This window comes from Canis lupus, chromosome 15 (genome assembly GCF_003254725.2).
Source record: "Canis lupus dingo isolate Sandy chromosome 15, ASM325472v2, whole genome shotgun sequence".
NCBI classification, from domain to species: Eukaryota; Metazoa; Chordata; class Mammalia; order Carnivora; family Canidae; genus Canis; species Canis lupus.
In genome coordinates this window covers 43,058,534-43,078,851 of record NC_064257.1, presented here as the reverse complement: position 1 = coordinate 43,078,851, position 20,318 = coordinate 43,058,534, and the positions used below count along the sequence as shown (strand labels likewise).

At 37.8% G+C, this 20,318-nt stretch overlaps 1 protein-coding gene across 2 annotated transcripts in view; it reads left to right on the top strand.

Annotated features, from left to right (window-relative positions):
- LOC112654589 (glycophorin-A) overlaps positions 1-20,318 on the top strand; it is a 30,998-nt gene that overhangs the window by 3,180 nt on the left and 7,500 nt on the right. The window contains exons 2-4 of one of the 2 annotated variants that reach the window (XM_025439161.2): positions 1,126-1,176; positions 17,467-17,562; positions 20,014-20,052. In XM_025439161.2, the coding sequence (XP_025294946.1) occupies positions 1,126-1,176; positions 17,467-17,562; positions 20,014-20,052 (186 nt within the window). Of the gene's footprint in view, positions 1-1,125; positions 1,198-17,466; positions 17,563-20,013; positions 20,053-20,318 lie in introns of both variants that reach the window. The other variant, XM_025439160.2, reaches the window with a different exon arrangement.

Genomic DNA, 20,318 nt, shown 5'->3' with positions numbered 1-20,318 from the left:
TCCATGGAGATAAACCCGGATACCCTGAGCCTCTTACTACAAACTGCAGGTGTAGCAGTTTGAAAAGCACATGCTTAGAGTGACTAAGTAAAGAAACAAGGCATCTCCTTTTTCTTCAACAATCCAAGAACTTTCCTCCTTATGCCTATTGAATAAAATACAGAGTAGATAGTACCTAAACTCCCTTCCATCTCTAACATTCAGTGACTTCTCAAAGCTCAGCCTGAGATGGCCTGTAGTAGAGTTCCCAAACCTATGAATCTCATTAGCTTGGTGTGAAACTGGGTTTTTTAAAAAATATTTTTATTTATTTATTCATGAGAGATACAGAGAGAGAGAGAGAGAGGCAGAGACACAGGCAGAGGGAGAAGCAGGCTCCATGCAAGGAGCCTGATGTGGGACTCGATCCCAGGTCTCTAGGATCATGCCATGGGCTGAAGGTGGCACTAAACCGCTGAGCCACCTGGGCTTCCCTGAAACTGGGTTTTTAGAAAGAAATGGGCACCCCACTATGAACACCTGGGGAAAGATCTCTAAGAGAAGGGAAAGAAGAGATGGTACCTCAAAATTGACAGACACTTGGGGTGCCTGGGTAGCACAGTTGGTGAAGTGTCCCACTCTTGGTTTTGGCTCAGGTTGTGGAGCTCCAGGTCAGGCTCTTCACTCAGCAAGAAATCTGCTTGAGATTCTCTTCCTCTTCCTGCCTCTCTTGCTCGTGTTCTCTCTCTCTCTCAAGTAAATAAATAAACTTAAAAAAAAAAAAAAAACTGGCACATACTAATTTTAAATTGGGAACCAGATTTAACACTCCTGTGATGAATTTCTTTTTACTTTGGTTTATAGAGAATTCTTGAAAACATTTATCTTAAAAAGAAAAGAGGTCCCTGGGTGGCCCAGTGGTTGAACATCTACCTTTTGCTCAAATCGTGATCCTAGGGTCCTGGGATCAAGTCCCACATCGGGATCCCTGCAGGGAGCCTGCTTCTCCCTCTGCCTTTGTCTCTACCTCTCTCTCTCTGTGCCTCTCATGAATATATAAATAAAATCTTTTTTTTTTTAAAGAAAATATCTACAAACCAATTTGGGAAGCACATTTTAAGCAATTTCTCCAACTTGTTTTTATAGGTTATATTTCTACTCAAGATGTCACTGAAATCATTCCTCATGAAATATCAAGTAAGTTACCGACACAAGCAGGTATGTAATAGATTTCCAGCCATTATCAACATTTCTGCATATTTAATAAGTACCTGTCTGTGTGGTCTTCTATGAGACATGACCTAGGTTGAAACTAACACAAAAGTCCTGAGGAGAAACATCCCAAGGTTATTTCTGCGTGTTGGGATTGTAGGTGACTTTTTTAAATTGTTTTCTAAGGCTTTTTAAATTTTCTGCAAAGAGAATCAATAAAATGTAATTAGGAAAAGTTAAAAAAAAAATAAAAGTAAACTGAACAAATAACCTCTGCTTTCTAAGGCCTCTATCATGAAACGATGCTGACAAATATTAGCAGGAAAACCAAGATCCTGGCAGATGCATTTCTTTTTCTTTTTTTTTAATAAATTTATTTTTTATTGGTGTTCAATTTGTCAACATATAGAATAACACCCAGTGCTCATCCCGTCAAGTGCCCACCTCAGTGCCCATCACCCAGTCACCCCCACCCCCCGCCCACCTCCCCATCCACCACCCCTAGTACATTTCCCAGAGTTAGGAGTCTCTCATGTTCTGTCTCCCTTTCTGATATTTCCCACTTATTTTTTCTCCTTTCCCCTTTATTCCTTTCACTATTTTTTATAGTCTCCAAATGAATGAGACCACATAATGTTTGTCCTTCTCCGATTGACTTATTTCGCTCAGCATAATACCCTCCAGTTCCATCCATGTGGAAGCAAATGGTGGGTATTCGTCGTTTCTAATGGCTGAGGAATATTCCATTGTATACATAGACCACATCTTCTTTATCCATTCCTGCCAGATGCATTTCATTGTGGTTATTACTCCTCAAATAAACTTGGCTACAATGCCTAGTGAAACTGATTTCAGAGATCTGGTAGTGAAAAAAAGCAAGAATTATTGGTGAACAGATGAAATAAACCATCGTTGATAATTTTCCCATTTTCCATTATTTATAAGGTTTGTGTTTTCTGTTATGATACACAATTCATACACATGTGCTGTGACACACAACTCTGTTATGATACACAACCCAAGTTGCCAGCTGCCACGTTCCAGCAGCTGAGAGTACCAGAAAAGTGGCAGCATATAGAACCTTAGAGCACTTTGTTCGCTAAGAGACTTCTATCCCTCATGGGAGTCATGGAGTGTTCTGGCCCATGTCTGTCTCGGAAAAGTACGTGACTGTAAAATCATCGTAAGCCCCAAACTATAAAACACTGCACATTCTTCTTTCAGTCCCTGAGCTCGATACCAGCCTCCAAAGCAAAAGTGCAGGAGGAGATTCTACCCTCTTCCAGCTGGAGTCTCATTTCCCTTGGCATTTTAGAATCAGACCACATTTAGCAAGTGGCTTTTAAAGATCCAAGCAAAGTGCCGGGTTTCTCTCTGAGGTGTGCATAACCAACCGGTGGAGGTGTTAAGTGTAAGCGATTAACTAGGTACTGCAGGAAAAACAAACTTGCTTGATGTAGGGAAGAAGAGTTTAGATCCCTGGTAGTAAATGGAGAATGAGTCAAGTTAAGGGTTTTCTGCTAAGCTATGTTTCTTCTAATCCAATATGAGAACCAGACTTCTTTGTGACTGACATTAGTCTTTTGTAGTATTAGCCTCCTGTGGCCCTAACTTGTTACTGTGCCTTCAAAGTCTCCATACAAATAGCAATCACAGGTCTACTTTCACTGCCTCTGACCCTAGGTACTGTGAGTCCAGTGATACAAAATATTTACTCAGTGCTACAAAGAGTTTTCCACTCGACAAAAACCATAGGTAAAGAGAAGACAAGGGTCAGGGCCTATATTTAACTTTTCACATATTTATTAGATGAAAGATAAGAATTGGAAAATATTAGTGGCTCAGACTGAACACTTTCTATACAGGCACCATGCTAAGCCCCTTACATGGATTTTATTCTGACAATAACCATGGAATAGATATTATCCTCATTGTGCAGATGAAAAAACAGAGGTTCAGAGAGTTTTAAAAACTTGCCTCAGAGGGGCACCTGGGTGGCTCAGTTGGTTAAGCATCCATACTCTTGATTTTGGCCCAGGTCATGATCTCAGAGTCATGAGCTTGAGCCCGGCGTTGGGCTCTGTGATCAGCAAAGAGTCCGCATGTCTCTCTCTCTGCTCCTCCTGTCCTGCCTTCCGCTTTCTCTCTCTCTCAAGTAAATAAATAAAATATTTTTAAAGTGCCTAAAGACATATAGTGAGCAGGAAAACTGGATGCAATTCCAGGAGGTTTGACTGTAGAGCCCTCAGCCTTAACCAACATGTTCTACTTCTTTTCTCAAGAGAAGAGAACAATCATTCCAAATCTGCTATCTAGAGAGAAGCACTGTTGACATTTTGGTACAAATATTCCAGAAATTTTTTTCTAGGTATGTTTATAAACATATACTTTAAAAAGTTACTCTACGCAGTATTCTGAAACCTGAAAGAGCATATTTTCCATTTTAGTAAATAGCTCTTATAAAACTTCTTAATGGCTTCACAATATTACATCTGATGCATAATCAGAGTTTATTTAACCTATGCCACATTTCAAATACTTTAGGTCATTTCTACTTTCCGGCCTTTTGTTTGTTGTTTCAAGTTTTTATTTAAATTCTAGTTAGTTGGGACACCTAGGTGGCTCAGCAGTTGAACATCTGCCTTTGGCTCAGGTCATGACCCCAGAGTCCCGGGATCCAGTCCCACATCAGGCTTTCTGAAGGGAGCCTGCTTCTCCCTCTGCCTATGTCTCTGCCTCTCTCTGTGTCTCTCATGAATAATTAAATCTTTAAAAAACAAAACAAAAAAACAACACAAACTTCTGGCTTCGGTTCAAGGCAAACCAGCTTGTTGCAGACCAAGCCTCCTGTCCATAATAAGTAGAGAAGCTGAGCAAATGTAAGGCATCTAGGGAGGGCATCACAGCCTACCATGACAGCAGGCTCTGCCGATGCGGGACTCGATCCCGGGATTCCAGGATCATGCCCTGAGCCAAAGGCAGATGCTCAACCACTGAGCCACCCGGGTGCCCCTGAAACCAGAAGTTTTTGTTTATTCTTCCAGATGAATTTCAGAATCCTTTGGGAAAGTCATCCTTACAGCAGCATAAAAATACTCCTACGTTATTTGGTAAGAATAAAATGAATGATGGAATTAAATGAATAAATTGGCTCATAGCAAATAAAAAATTTTGCAATTATAAATCTCTGAATTTGGAACATATCATGTTTTTCCACTGAGTCCTATCTTATGTCCTCCAAAGAGTTTGAAAAGAATTCTGAAAGAAACTTTAGATAAATACACGTGTCTCCTTTTTGGAGAGGTATTTTACATGTTCTGTTACTGTCTTTTTTTTTTTTTTTTTAGTATTTTATTTATCATTCATGAGAAACACAGAGAGAGGGAGAGAGAGAGAGAGAGAGGCAGAGACACAGGCAGAGGGAGAAGCAGGCCCCATGCAGGGAACCCGACTTGGGACTTGATCCCGGGTCTCTAGGATCACACCCTGGGCCGAAGGCGGTGCTAAACCGCTGAGCCACCTGGGCTACCCCTAATTTTTTTTTTATTGTGGAGATATACATGTAACAAATTTCACCATTTGCACCATTTTAAAATATGCAACTAGGTGGTATTTAGTACATTCACCATGTCGTAAACCCATAGTGTCAATCTAATCACAGAACATTTTCATAACACTAAAAGAAAATACCAGATCATTAAACTCTCATTTCCTCTCCCACCAGCCCTTGGCAACCATTAATTTACTTTCTGTTTCTACCAGTTTTCCTATTCTGAATATTTCATATGAATGTAATCATCCAACCCATGGCCCTTTATGTCTGGCTTTCCTCACTTAGTATGCCAAGTGCTTTCATCCATGTTGTAGCAAGTGTCAGTATTTCATTCTCTTTTATAAATGTTGCATGGATATACCACATTTTATTTATTCATTCATCAATTGATGGACATTGGGTCATTTCTACTTGTTTGGCTTTTGTAAAAAGTGCTATTATAAATAAAGATTTCTGTACTTTTTTTTTGAACTCCTGTTTTCAATTCTCTTTTGAGGTTACCTAAGGATTAGAAATTTGGTGTCTTGTGGTGTTTTATGTATAACTTATTGAGGAGATGCCATACTTTTTTCCACAGAAGCTGCCCTATTTTATAGTCCCTCCAGGAGTGTATGAGGGCTCCAATCTCTACATCTTCGGCCAAACTTGTTATTTTCTAGTGGATGTGAAGTCGTATCTCATTGTGGGTTTGATCTGCATTTCCTCAGTGACTGATGGTATTTAGCGTCTTTTCATGTTGGCCATTTGTATGTCCTTTTTTGAGAAATGTCTACTTGAGTGCTTTGCCCATCTTTAAATTGGGCTGTTTGAGTTTTTGTTACATTGTAATGGTTCTTTATATACTCTGGATACTAGCCTCTTAGTAGACAGATGATTTGCAAATATTTTCTCCCACCCTGTGGATTATCTTTTTACTCTCCTAAGAGCATCCTTTGATACACAAAAGTTTGTAATTTTGATGAAGTCCAATTTATCTATTTTTAAAAATTTTTTTGCAGGTGCTTTTCGCATCATATTTTAAAAAAGAAAACCACTGACTGCAAATCCAAGGTCATAAAGACTTACTCTCATGTTTCCTTCTAAAGGTTTTATAGTTTAACTCATATATTTATGTCTTTGGCCCATTTTTTTTATTTGATTTTTTTAGATGATGTAAGATAAGAATCCGACTTCATTCTTTCACATTAGCTTACTAGCTGTCCCAGCACGGTTTGTTGAAGAGACTATTCTTTCTCCATTTGATGGCCTCGGCACTGTTGTTGAAAATCAATTGATATATGTATGGGTTTACTTCTAGACTCTTGATTCTATTCCATTGATTCTCTGAGCAGCAGCATACTGTTTTGATTACCGTTGCATTGTAGTAAGTTTTGAAATTTTGAAGTGTAAGTCCTCCACTTCTGTTCAAGATTAGTTTGGTTATTTGTGGTTCCTAGCAATTCCATATTTAAGAGCAGCTTTTCTGTTTGTGTGAAATTTAGACATATTTTAATTAAATGTCATTTAATTCAGTCAATAATTTTTAAGATAGAGACAATTATTATCCCCATTTTACAAAAGATGAAACAAAGGTATAGAGAGATTAATCCAGCTGCCCAAGGACTCAGCTAGTAGTTAGGGAAATTAGTTTGAACCCATGCAGGCTGGCTCTAGAATCCGTGCCCTTAATCAATACATTAAATTGCCTAATTTGTCTCTTTCAGAGCAATAGTCCAGGTTTGACTCTTCCTCACTCTTGCAACGTTGTCACTCAGTGCTCTGCTTGTGCTTTCACTAAAGTGGAGACTGTAATGAAGGCTGATGGTCTTCTGGTGCAGTTAAAGAACTTGAATTGTGTGGCTATAATATTAGCCTTTTGTTCCTTTTAATCTGGGCTAGATAAGTCTTTTATCTCAGGATCTCCCTTTCATGATTATCACTTCAAATGAAATAAAATAATCCCAAAGTATTAAACATGAATACAGTACATGGGTTGAAGGCAACTGGAAAGATGAATCATGGCAGTGAAGTTGCATCCTGCTAGGAGAAACACTGCACAGATATGTCTCTTGTGTCCTCTCTGAACTACTCTGTCAGGTACAGATCTGAAAAGCATCCTGACAGGCAATTCAGCAATGTCACTTCAAAATGAGTGTATAGGAATATAGGAACACACAATCACTTGTGGTTGCAAGCCAGATGTTTTTCAGGTCCGGTTAGTGTTTATATTTTTGCTTCATTGACCTATCACAAAACTGTTAAAACTTTCCACTAATATTGTAATTCTGTCAATTTCTTCTTTTGTTCTGTATATCTTGTTGTTATAGTTTTGGGATATAATGGCCCATATTTACCTAAAAGTCCTTGTGCAATATATCCTTTAATGGTATAAATTAATCCTCCATGTCTTTTTAATTGTCTTTGCTTTTAATTGTACTTTTTCTAATTTTAAAATTTCGATTCCTGTTTTTACTTGTCTAATATACCTTTGCATTTATTTTTTTACACATCTTGCATTCTTTTATTTGTGTCCCTTGTGATCTAGCATACATGCATTGGAGTCTTTTTTCCCTTCTATTTTGACTCAATTTAAAAGTCTTTTTAGTTTAGGCTGGAAATTTAATTTATATGCATTTATGGATTCACAACTCACATTAGTATCTTTTGTTGTCTTTTCCATACTTTCTTTTTTTAATGATTTATTTCTGATGTTTTGACCTATATGCTATGGTCAGTTTGCCTTTATTCTCTGATATGTTTTGAAGGTATATAGCCTATTTGTAATTATCCTGTTAGCTAACTTTATGTGCTTAATGAATTCTCTCTCAGAGCTCTCTAATCATTTTAATGGCACAGTACACATAGAAACTCTGCTTTAATGGACCTTAGAAAATCTGGATAATATTGTTCTATGGTGGAGTCAACTACCCCGTCAACAGCTCATTTGTGCCTTGAATGGATTTCAGTTGTGTCATGGGCTGTTGATTCTCTTAGCCCCTCTGGGGGCCAGGTGTTCAAGTAGAGTATAGCAAGGCATATTAATCTACAGATGTATTCAAATGTGGTTAAGACATAGTGAATGTACATTGCAACTCACTCTACACAAATGCATAAACATATATGAATTAAAATTCCACAAAATAATAACTGTCCTTATTATGTGTGATGCACTGTCTTCTGTTTCATATAATTTAATATTTTAATGCCAGTAACGACACAATGAGTTGATTTTAAGGCTGATTACTGTAGGAATTCACTATCTTGACTAAATGTTGGAATCATCTAAGAGGCTGTCTTAAAAAAATAGTGATGTTGGGTTCTATAGCCAGAGATTCTAAATGCATTAATGTAAGCACCAGCAAACTACAGCCTGTGAGCCAAATCCAACCCACTACCTGGTTTTGTACAACCTTCAACCTTCAAGGTAACAATGGTTTTTGCTTTTTAGGTGTTTTAAAAAATCAAAAGAATAATATTTTGTGTCAAGCAAATATTAGATGAAATTAAAATGTTAGTATCCATGAGTAATTATTGGAACAAATCCATACTCATTTATGCTTTGGCTTATGTATTGTCTATGGCTGCTTTTGTACTGTAATGACATCATGAAAGATTTGTAACAGAGACTAACCATGATGCCTGCAAAGCCTAAATATTTATTCTGTATTCTTTGTCCTTTTACAGAAAGTCTGCCAAGGGATATCATTCTGCAATTTGAAAACTAAGTTTTAGACTAAAGAACAATAAGTTCTTGTGGGGTTTCTTGGAACTGCTCCCAGCTGGCCGTGGACACAGGGTGTGAGGCTCCAGGCCTACTACCCATGTTTCCATCCAAGCCATTCTGCTTTCTCTGTTCCACACTTACCCTCGGAAAATGCATAACTTTAAATCAAATGTGGGGGAGAGGGGCTTTTCTAAGACAAAACCACAAGAAATATCATCATTTAATATGGCAAATGGTGTACGTTTTTATTTCTCAAGCAAATCAGGCTAATATCTAGTTGTTTTTCTGAATTTGTTCAAGCTCTAGATAAGGGTGATGCAAGAACCTTAGAAAATGTAAGAGGGGCATCTGGGTGGGTCAGTTGGTTAAACGTCTGCCTTCGGCTCAGCTCAGAACGTGATCCCAGAGTCCTGGGATCCACCCCTCACTGGGGCTGAGCATCAGCTGAGCAGGGAGCCTACTTTTCTCTCACCTCTCTGTCTACCTGCAATATGCTCTCTCTCTCTCTGTCAAATAAATAACTAAAATTATTTTTTTAAGAAAATGTAATAAGAGATCTTAAAACTCTGGAAAATGAAGTTTCTACGTGTGACTTTAGTCTGGAGCAGTGGCTCTCACTGCTGGCAGCCCCCTGGAATCTCATATCTGTGTATCACAGATGATTGATTCTAATATGCAGTCAGGACTGAGAATACTGAACTAGTTTCTATTGTTGCCATTTGTCATTGTTCAAGCAGGGGCAGTGGTGTGAGAGCTTTGAGATAAAATTTTCACTTTTCATTAGAATTTTTCTAACCCAGTCTAACCTTTTTAAGCTCAAACCTAATGTGTGGAGGAGCTACCAAAATGCCAATGCCTTAAAGCTGGCACACTTGAAGTATGTGAAGTCCTCTTCTGTCCTGAGAATTTGAAATAGGCAATGGTAATTGGATTGGAAGATGCTTGGCTCAAAAAGATGATATTTCAGCTAGAAAATTGTTGCTTAACAGAAACACCTGTCTTTCCATAATGTGGCTACATTCTATTCTATACACTCTACACTTCTATGTTAGGGGTATGCCCCTCCCACCTCAGTTATGCACAAGGTAAATTATTATTTTTGTATTCTTCAGTTAGCCCTGATTTGCCATAAATGAAGGTTTGCTTCAGAGTTGTTACATAATTTTTTGAGAATTTAATCTCTGAGAACAATTTATTTGGTGGTCTCTTTTCTTTTTATTCTGCATAGATCATGGTAGACCTTCACAGATGGTTCTGCAGTCAAATAGATCTGAATTCAAAACCCAGCTCTGCTATTATTCAACTATCTTAGGCAAGCTAGGCAATGTTTCTGATCTTTGTTTTTCTCCTCTACAAATAATGACTAATATATAATAATATGTGCTCAGGTAATTGCTTTGAAGATAGCAAAAAAGGGTACCCAGAATGTGGTAAATACACAATGCGCTAAATATGAATATTATTATATCGGCCATATAAATATCCAGGGACTAGTGAGGTTCCTTAGAGGATATCTGTTCCATTACTCTCGTGTTAGAAGCAAGAAACCGAGGCCCAGATGAGTTCAGTGACATAATCATATCATCAACTAGTTAGTGGCAGCAGCTACATCAATCATATCAGACTGAAATCTGATCTCCTTTCTCACTAAGATAATAGACATAAATATCTCTTGCTTTCTTTCTGTCTGGGCCGAAGAAAACACAATGGCTGAGATTATAGGCTGATTTTTCTTTCCATCCCTGCTGCCTGCCTCACCAATAACTTGGAACAGTAAGGATGGCCAGAAGCTGGGCCATCCAGAACCAGGCTATCATGTTCAAGGTCCCTTGAGGAAAGCTGTTGTTATCCTAGTCCACAGCAGCTTCAAGGCAGACTCAGTGAGGAGCTCTTATTCTATCAAGTTAAGGAAGGTGGAAATATGATTACCTAGCTGCATGGGAACTGCCAGAGGATGCCACTCTGTAAATGAACAGAAACTGGGTCTTTGCATTGACACTTCTCCCACTAACTGCACCAGTTACCAGGCTGCTTCCTTCTTTAAGAGCTGTCTATCAGAGAGTTCAAACAAAATATTGAGGGCTATCCAAAACACTAGGCTCAGATGTTATCACAACAACCACTTTATTCTTTAGAAAGCTCAATTTTTCTAAATCATAAGGGCTATTTTAGCCTACTAAACCCTTCCAAAAAAGAAAAATGAATGACAATGGACAGGATGAACATCTAATTATATTATTATAACTCGAGCCAGATTGAGTTTGTTAATGCTTTGGTTCAAGAGCAAAACCAAATACTTCCTTTAAAATATTGCTTCACAGCAATAGTCTTCTCCAAATATTTTTTGGAGCACACAGATCCCCCATGTATACATTCACTCTGTATAAAACAATAGGGCCTGACAGAAAAGATACTGAGTTGGAAGTCAAGAGATGTGAATTTTTGTCCCTATTTTACCACAAATGAGCTGTGTAGAACTTCCAGAGATAAATTTATCAATCAGTTTTTATGGTCATTACAATGCCAAAATAAAAACTACAGCACTTAGAGAATTTAGTTTTCTGACTTGGAAACTACTTACGGGCATTTCATATGCAGGGTGTGGCCTTGTTAGAGTTTGTTCTTGCAAGATAAGACTTCTATCAAATGCAAGTCAGAAAGGAACCAAATCCAAACCAGCAGCTGCAAGAGCTGGCTTTATCACATCATGACAGGAGTTCAGCTACCTGAAGCTTGGGCATTAAGCAAGACTATAGAATATTTGTCCAAAATTGCACTTTGTTATTTTTTTTTAAGATTTTATTTATTTGAGAGAGTGTGTGAGAGAGCACAAGTGGTGGAGAGGGAGAAGCAGGCTGCCCATCAAGCAGGGAGCCTGATACAGGGCTGGATCCCAGGACCCTGGGATCATGACCTGAGGTGAAGGCAGATGCTTAACCAACTGAGCCACCCAGGTGACCCTGGATGTGTTCTTCCTAAAAGAAGTGAACAGATTTAAAAAAATGACCCTCATGTGAATGTTACTAGAACAGAAAATAGTTTCTCATAGTGACTATATCAAGAGATCACTGAAAGCTAAGAGATATAATTAGTTCAATAAATTAGTATGAAAAAATCAAAATGAAGAATATATGACTATTTTAAAACTCCTAGCCCCTGGGATCCCAGAATCTCAAGGAATTTAATTGTTTTTTGTGTGTGTGCACAATGCACCCCAATGTTCACCAACTAATATGCTAAAACATCCAAGAAATCTTGCTGACAAGATTTGACCAGGCACAGATCTGGAAATGGATATATTATTGGAAATCAGCAGAATTAGGTCACCATTCTGTTCCTTACCAGCTGTGTTAAATTACGCTTATCAGTTAATTTTTATGATATCAAATTCTTATCTGTAAAGTAAGGAACTTGGATTATATGTTCCAAAAGACCTTGTAATAGGTACGCCTGGGTGGCCCAGTGATTGAGCATCTGCCTTCCACTCAGGGTGTGATCTCACATCTGGGGATTGTGTTCCACATCGGTCTCCCAGCAGGGAACCTGCTTCTCCCTCTGCCTGTGTCTCTGCCTCTCTCTCTGTGTCTCTCATGAATAAATAACTAGAGCCTTAAAAAAAAAAACAAAAAAAACCTTATAATATAAAGTATAAAAGCACATTCTGAATTAAAGAGGACAGTATTTAAGTTGACCTTTAATTTGCAAATGATGCAATAGGATTTGTTGAAACCTAATTTAGCTATAGAAATCTAGAGGCCCAGAGCACGGGAGAAAAAAGAGAGAGACATTTCTCATAACCCTAAGAGGTGTAGGCAACTCACATCTGTTATTTAATGATTACAGATTTGCTCGGATACTTTTACCTCGTCAACCCAACTAAAGATTCTATTGTAAAAAACCCTACTTAAAATCCCTGTATTCACAGAAATTTTGCTGCTTTGCATCACTGCATATGTCCACAGATATCTCTTAGCTGGTTGGGGCTCAGGGAATGTGGGAGAGCTACACAGACTTAAGGGGCTCTTAATGTTAAATGTAAGCATCAAAACATTCCTTGGTGGTTTTTAGGGGTATCGTGGGATTTTGGTTTCCTTACCCTGAATTTTGAAAGTAGCCTAAGCACCTGAGAATGTACAAAGAGATACTTCTTTTGTCTCTCGTAAGTGACATTTTTCAACCAGCGGCTAGTATATTTAATTTGAACTGATTGATAAAATTCTTCAGATTGTCTTATGTGAATTTGTCTTAGAATAACCAGCAAGTTCTTTAAAACTTAACTGAATTCCTAGAAAATAGAAAACGTATGTGAGTGAGCAGAGCTATTGTTCCTTCAAGCCGACTTTTTTTTTCCTTTGGGAACTGTGTATTTTAGTAAGAGATGTCTAAGCCCTCCTCACACTGCTAAGCAAGCACAGGTATTAACTACTATTGAAATACTTATATTTTTATTTTATTTTATGCAATTTTTGAAAATTACCTCAAGGACTTTGTTTCTCTAAACAATGTGTTGTCTTCAATGTTTGATATTCCTGAGTTCTGACTAGTTGGGAGCCTTGAGCTTCAGTCTCTGCTTCTTTAGAACAAAATTTCCATTAAATGCTCGCTTCCTCTGAGAAATAGCTGTTGGAGAAGCTGGACACCTATTTGGTAGAGGTTGAAAATGGTTTTGATAAAGTTCAAAACTTAATTTAATGCGCTCTGTCTCTCTAATCATCTTCTCAATTTTTATACAAAAAAAGTTATATATACTTTACTTCTACATTTAAAATACTTTTTTCTCCTTCTCTGCCTTTGTTTAAAATTCAAAGCCCTAAAGTACCAGTTTTGTTTTGTCTTTTAAGATTTATTTATTCAGGAGAGACAGAGAGAGAGAGGCAGAGACACAGGCAGAGGGAGAAGCAGGGAGCCGGATGTGGGACTCTGGACCCCGGGATCACACCCTGGGCCACGGCAGACACTCAACCGCTGAGCCACCCAGGTGCCCCTAAAGTACCAATTTTAAGAGATGTTAGATCCTATTGCTGGATCTTTGTTATATATATATATATATATTTACAATTTTCTAGTCTGTGAAGCTCTCAGAGTATAGGTCTTCTCCTCCAGAAGCAACACCAAGTAGTGATAAGGACCCTGTGGGAGGAGGAGTGTCTGGTTTACAAAGGGACTGCTTATCTTGGCCACTGCAGAACACAAGATGGGGTCCTCTTATGATAAGTTCTAGGCATGCTGTTTTTCCCCACATCATCCAACCCACCATTGACAGTGATCTCCCCAAAATGAAAATTTGGTTCAGATCTTTCTTGTCTCTCCACTGGTTTAAGGATAAAGTCTGACTTCCCTGCCAGGGCCCAGGGAACATGGCATTCCACCACCTCTTCAGCTGTTTCCCTTGCTCACTGCATTGCTCTCTCCACATCTTACTCTGCAGCCCCATAGATGCTTGCAGTTCCCTCAATGATGTCTCAGATTCCAGGGCATTGCTGGCACTGCTGACTGCACCTAAATGTCCACACAGTCGAAATCCTACAGTTCTTACAAGATGAGTTCAAAGAACACCTCCATGAGGTCTTTCCACCTCCTCTTCCTCCCCATAGAACTGACCACAGCCTTTTTTGTGTGCCACATCACCACCACACTAAAATACCTTATGAGACTTAGATCAAATTGTTGTGTCTCTTTACTAAGTTGGAATTTCCCTGCAGGGAAATTTATTATCTATCTATTTATTATCTATCTATCTATCATCTATCTATCTATCTACCTACCTATCATGTTCTTTGTACATAGCACAAAGTAGGCATGCAAAAACACTTTTGTGAACTAATGAATAAATGAATGAATACCCAAAGTTCCCAGTAACCACCAGAGCCCTTGGAAGACATATCTGGATTCCAAACAGTCAATCATAAGATTTCATTGAGCCTTTCTCACACCATGCCAAACACTGGGGACTTGGTGGAGTTTGTGGTCTAAGTAGGGGAGATAAGAAAGAGCCTCCAAAAGGAAATGGTATTGGGCTAAGACCTGAAAAGCAGACAGTTAGGCAAGATGGGAGTGGGAGGGGATGCTTCAGGCAAAGAGAAGAGGAGGAACAAAGGTGTGGACATGGGAAAGAGTGTGGTGCATTTGAGGAAACAAGAGGTGTCTAGTGTGGCTGGAGCCTGGAGAGAGAAAGTTGAGGGGCGAGCAATGAGATGAGGAGGTGGGGGGGGGGGGCGGGGGCTGGATCACGCAGGGTCTTATAGGTGTTCAGAAGGAGGAGGGGCATCAACCCATAGACTGAGCACCTCCCTAACTGACCCCTGCTAATCCCAATTCAGGCTGTCCCTGATGACCTGCAGAAGAGTTAGGAAGCCTGGAGGAGGGCATATTTGTGTTCACAAAGTTCCTCAGTGGCTTTGGTTACATTTTTAACATTTTAACTCTTTAACACTTAAAAACTTTGGTGTGGTTTGCTTTGCTTTTCAGTTTAAGTTTGTTGTTGTTGTTGTTGTTGTTGATGTTGTTTTCCAGTCTTAAAAGTGTGTGTGTACATGTTACTGAAATGTTGAAAATATTTTGTTAGTCTTCTATGAATGTGTGATTTTCAAATATGCTTGAACTCATTCTGTACATGCCACTTTGCCATATGGCTTGTTTAATTCATTGTTTTCATTTTAGATGTAATCTGGAAATTCATTCAGTTGTTTCTCTTAAGAAATTAGCTAAAAATTTATAACTATTAGTATTTGACTGAATACCTCTTATGTACAAAGCACTGTTCTAATGCTGAGGAGATTCAAAAGGAGCTAGCTCTGGGAACTAGCAGCCCCAGAAACAAATTTTATGTCTCAAAAGAGTCCATTTGGTATCCTAAAGTGATTATAGGTTTATGCCCTACCTGTAAATAATTACACTGAACTGAAAGATGGAAAGGAGATGTAACATTAACTAAGAAATATAGATTATTTTTGTTCATTAGTTATCCCTTTTGATATTTTTTACATACTTTCATTGATTCTTAATAAAAAATTCCTTTCTTTACTTTTGATTTTAATATTTGCCAAAACTTAAAATTTCTATTATCAATTTATTTTTTAAAGTAGTTCTTCTTATATTATCTTTGAAATCTCACAACTGAGTGTTGAAGATGAGCTTAGAGATATATGTTATTTTTCATGCTATTTAGTTAATTTGTGTAGCAATTGCTTAAATACATGTGATGAATCAGGTAGTAGGACCAAGTCGAGGAACAAGATGAAAACAGAATTTATAAGAGAGGAGAAAACATTGCAGAGTTTGAGGACAATGATTTCTGCCTGCACAATTTATATGTAAGGATGAGTTGGCAGCTGATAGAAAGAGGCAGGTCTTGGTACTTGATCCTCGAGTAGGTTGACTAGAAATGTCAAGGACATTTTCAATTCTTTGTGGATTCTCCAGGAAACATCAAACATTTAGCTGAAGAGCCAAGGTGACAGTCTCTTTGAGTAATGTCTGCAGGTGCTCTTCCACCCCCTCTTCCTCATACCTGCACACCACTTCCCTCACTAGAATGTCTCAAAGGAATGAGCAGAAATACATCCTCAGAGTTTAGCTCACTGATGGTCATCTAAGATGATTTACAACTCTCAAAAGCATAAAAATAACATAAATGCATGAAGTCAGAGATTGATAACTAAACTATGGTACATTTATATAATGGAATACTATGCAGCCATTAAAAATCTTGTCATAGGAGAATATTCAACAACATAGGGCACATGTCTATAGCATATATATAAAATACTATGTACATATTTATATATACTTAAACACAATGATCCTATATTTGGATGCAACAGCTTAAAGTTCAGATGGCTATACATCAATATGTTTAAAGTATCCATCTCTGGGTGGTTTTATTCCCAACTTTTCTTTATTGAATCTAGATTACTTTTTTTAAAAAAATATTTTATTTATTTACTTGCGATAGAGAGAAAGAGAGAGCTTGAGAGAGCAAGGTAAGTGGGGAGGGACAAAGAGAGAGGGAGAAACAGACTCTCCACAGAGCAAGGAGCCAGACACAGGGCTCGATCTCAAGACCCTGAGATTATGACCTGAGCCAAAGGCAGATGCTTAACAGACTGAGCCACCTAGTTGCCCCAGGTTACTCTTGTAATTTAAAAAATCCTATTTAACTTATAAAAATTTTATAAAATAATTCATAAATTTTATATTCATAAAATTTAAAAATGCAAGCATAATTGTGTAACTATAAAAATCAATTTACAATGTAATGAGATTTTAAAAGGATATATGAGAATACCTACCTTATATTCATGTTTGTGTGCCTATATGTTTATTCTAAAGAATAACCATGGCCTAGAACCCAATGTATCACTTGGTTGTCTGGATCCCCAGCCAGTAATCTTAGAATGGAGCTATCATTTCCCACCATTCCATTACAATACTAAAATGCTATTTTTGAAAAAGAAAAAAGAAGTATGGGTGGGGAACTTTAGAAATGACTCATCCTCTATCAAGTGAGAAGAAAATTGAATTTAGTTCATGTCTCTGTTTTAATCTTTACCAGTGAAATAGAATGGTACCAAGGAGGTGGAGACAGGAAGACATGGGGCAGAACCTACGTCCTACATAATTGTCATGGGTCTCTTCCTTTCTTTAACACTGACAATTATCCAAAGTTATGGAAAATGCCATGCAAAAGCAGCTTCCAGCCTCTCCTTCTTTTATAAGAATGATAATAATAACCAACATGCATGTAATGCCCATTAGGTGCCAAGTACTCTACTAGCGTGTGTCTGTATATGTACACACCTGCACAAAACTAGTTCAGTCCTTACAATGACATTTTGAGGCAGATTTCATTATTTTAAACATGAGGGAATTAAGATATACTTTTCTGTGAGCCCTTGCTATGTAGAAATTCTGGATCTGCTACTGGAAGGGACATGGGATAAATTTGCATTATGATATGCTCTAGAATCCACTCATTCAACTCATTGCTGTTTTTTTTTTCAACTTCTGTTTTATACAGGTTTCATTTCCACAGAAGACCCATCATTCAACACTCCTAGTACAAGACAAGACCCTTCAGGCACTATGTACCAACATCTCCCAGATGGGGGACAAAGTTAGCTCACCAATTTTTTTTATTCAAGTATAAATAACATACAGTATATTAGTTTTGGATGTACAATATAATGATCACAAGAAATGTACTTGTAATCCCCTTCACCTATCTCACTACTGGTGGAAACGCAAGCTGGTGCAGCCACTGTGAAAAACAGTATGGAGTTTCCTCAAAAAATTAAAAATAGAAATACCACATGACCCAGTAATTCCACTACTGAATATTTTCCCAAAGAAAATGAAAACACTAATTTGAAAATATATATATGCATCCCTATGTTCACTAGAGCATTATTTACAGTAGCCAAGATATGGAAACAGCCCAAGTGTCCATCCATAGATGAATGGATTAAGGAGGATATGGTACATATACACAATGGAATGTTACTCAGCCATAAAAAAGAGTGAAATCTTGCCTTTTGCAACAATGTGGATGGATCTAGAGAGTATAATGCTAAGTGAGATAAGTCAGAGAAAAACAAATACCATATGATTTCACTCATATATGGAATTTAAGAAACAAAGAAAAAAGAAACAAAAAAACACAGGGTTTATTCATGTTTTAAAATAGTTGCTTCTGAGTGCACTGTTATGATGCAACTCTATTTAATTGAACCTGTCACTGGTGAAACTCTGACCAACACTAAGAAACACCGCTAAGTGGATGCAATCCTTACTCCAAGGGAATTCTCACTTCTGGAATATCTCACAGAAATAATACTGTGGGATAAAGCAACTAAAACCATCTAGCAGAGTGTATAATTACTGAAAGTGACCATGAAATGGTGGGCCAGATAGAAGGGATCTTATTGTACAGTGGTGATGAGGGCCTTGGGTCAAACCATGCAGGGCTCAGCTGTCCCACCTGCTAACGCTGAGGTAGTTTCTGCAAGGGCTTTCTATCTTCTTCATTTTAAAATGGGCCCATAATATTCATCTTATGATGAATGACCTCTAGAGGTCAAATAAGAAGCTGTATGCAAAATTGCTCCACCCCGAGCCTGACATATCATAACTGCCTGCTAAATGAGAACTCTAAGCCACGCTGGGTATTAAGAGAAGTGCAGTCAGGCTACATTCACTGTCTCTATTTTTCTCAGGAAACCATGACTTCACAAGAGCTGGTTGAAAGTAGGAAGGGAGTGTCTCTTGTAGGGGGGGTTAGGCAGGATACTCCAGATTTTTTTTTTTTTTTTAACTCAGAAAATACCTAGAGTGACTGCAGGATCATTAGTTAATAGAAACATAGAGAAAATGCTCTGGGATAAATGGAAGCAGCAGATTTTAAGAACAGAGACCAGGGGAGGAAAATTAGGTTAAGTGCTTGGAACTAATTATTAGGCTTCTGCATTCAATGAAACAATCTAATTTTCAAAGTGACTTCAATGTGAAGCCAATATGATGGTGTCCAACCAGAAAACATTTAAAAGTCAAATACAGACACACAATGCTATATGCCCTGAATTTTAGAAATAATGGCTAGCATGGTGGGGCATTGCAAGTGTTTTCATGCATTACCTAATTTTATCCTCACAGGAACCCAAAGAGATAGGTACTATAATCTTTGTCTGCCTAAGAAATTACTAAATCACAGAGAAATTAAGTAATGTGTCCAAGGCCCATAACTAGTAAGAGAGATTCTTATGAATGAAAACCCACCTATCTTGCTCCAGAGCTCATACACTAACCACAACCATCAACTGCCATGAAGAAAGAGAAGATAAGCCCCAATTAAACTTTAAACATAACCTCTAAAGAATGACCAAATATAACCAAGTCCTTGACTACATGATACCATGTGGTATAATATGTTATATTCAAGAAGACTGTAAGGCTGTAGTAGTCTTACTACTTCATGACATAAAGGGGTATTGGTGACTGCAGAGAAAGAAATGTAATCAGATTAATGCTAGTGGTGCATTAAGGTACATTAAGGCAACAACACTAGAAACCTCTGCAGATAGAGAATCCAGACAAAAGCTCAGAAGAGACACAATAAGGATTTGGCTTCAGATGGTGGCTCTGGCATAAGTCTGGAAAAATTGATACCAACATAACTCTGTTGGCTTTGGACTGAAGTTCATGTGGGGTGATGGCTTATTGTGTCCCCTTTCTTCTCCATTTTTACACCTATTTTTAAATGCACTGCTTTTTTGTAGAAGTCAATAAGTGGTTCTTCCAGTACTTTCTCATACCCTTTCCTTCATTTAAGGAGATGGTTTGCTAATTTCTGCCCATGAATATTTGTTGAATAGTTCAAAGTAGATAGTGGAATTACTAGTGTTAAGATTGACACAGTTCTTCATGAGTTTTACTAGCTAACTACTTAAATTGAACAGTAGCTCCCGAAACACAGTTAAAAAGAGACCCACTAAACAATCTAATTCCAATATGGAAGTTTAAAGACATACCTTATGTATTCTGACTTTATTTTGAAATTTTGTCTTTTTAGAAGCAAGACAACAACTTGTCCACATTTTCTCTGAACCAGGTAAGTTAATATTTGACATAGAATAACAATAATTTCATCTTAAATTATACATTGCTATTCCCAATGTCTAAGAAAATAAGAAGCATCAATTTTTATCTTTTTTATTTTTAAAAGATTTTATTTATTTATTTCAAAGAGAGAGAGGAGAGCAACAGAGGGGAGGGAAAGGAAGAGCAAAAGAATGCCAAGATGACTTTGTGCTAAATATGGAGCACAATGTGGGGCCCAATCTCACACCCCCTAGATCTTGGCCTGAATCGGAATTA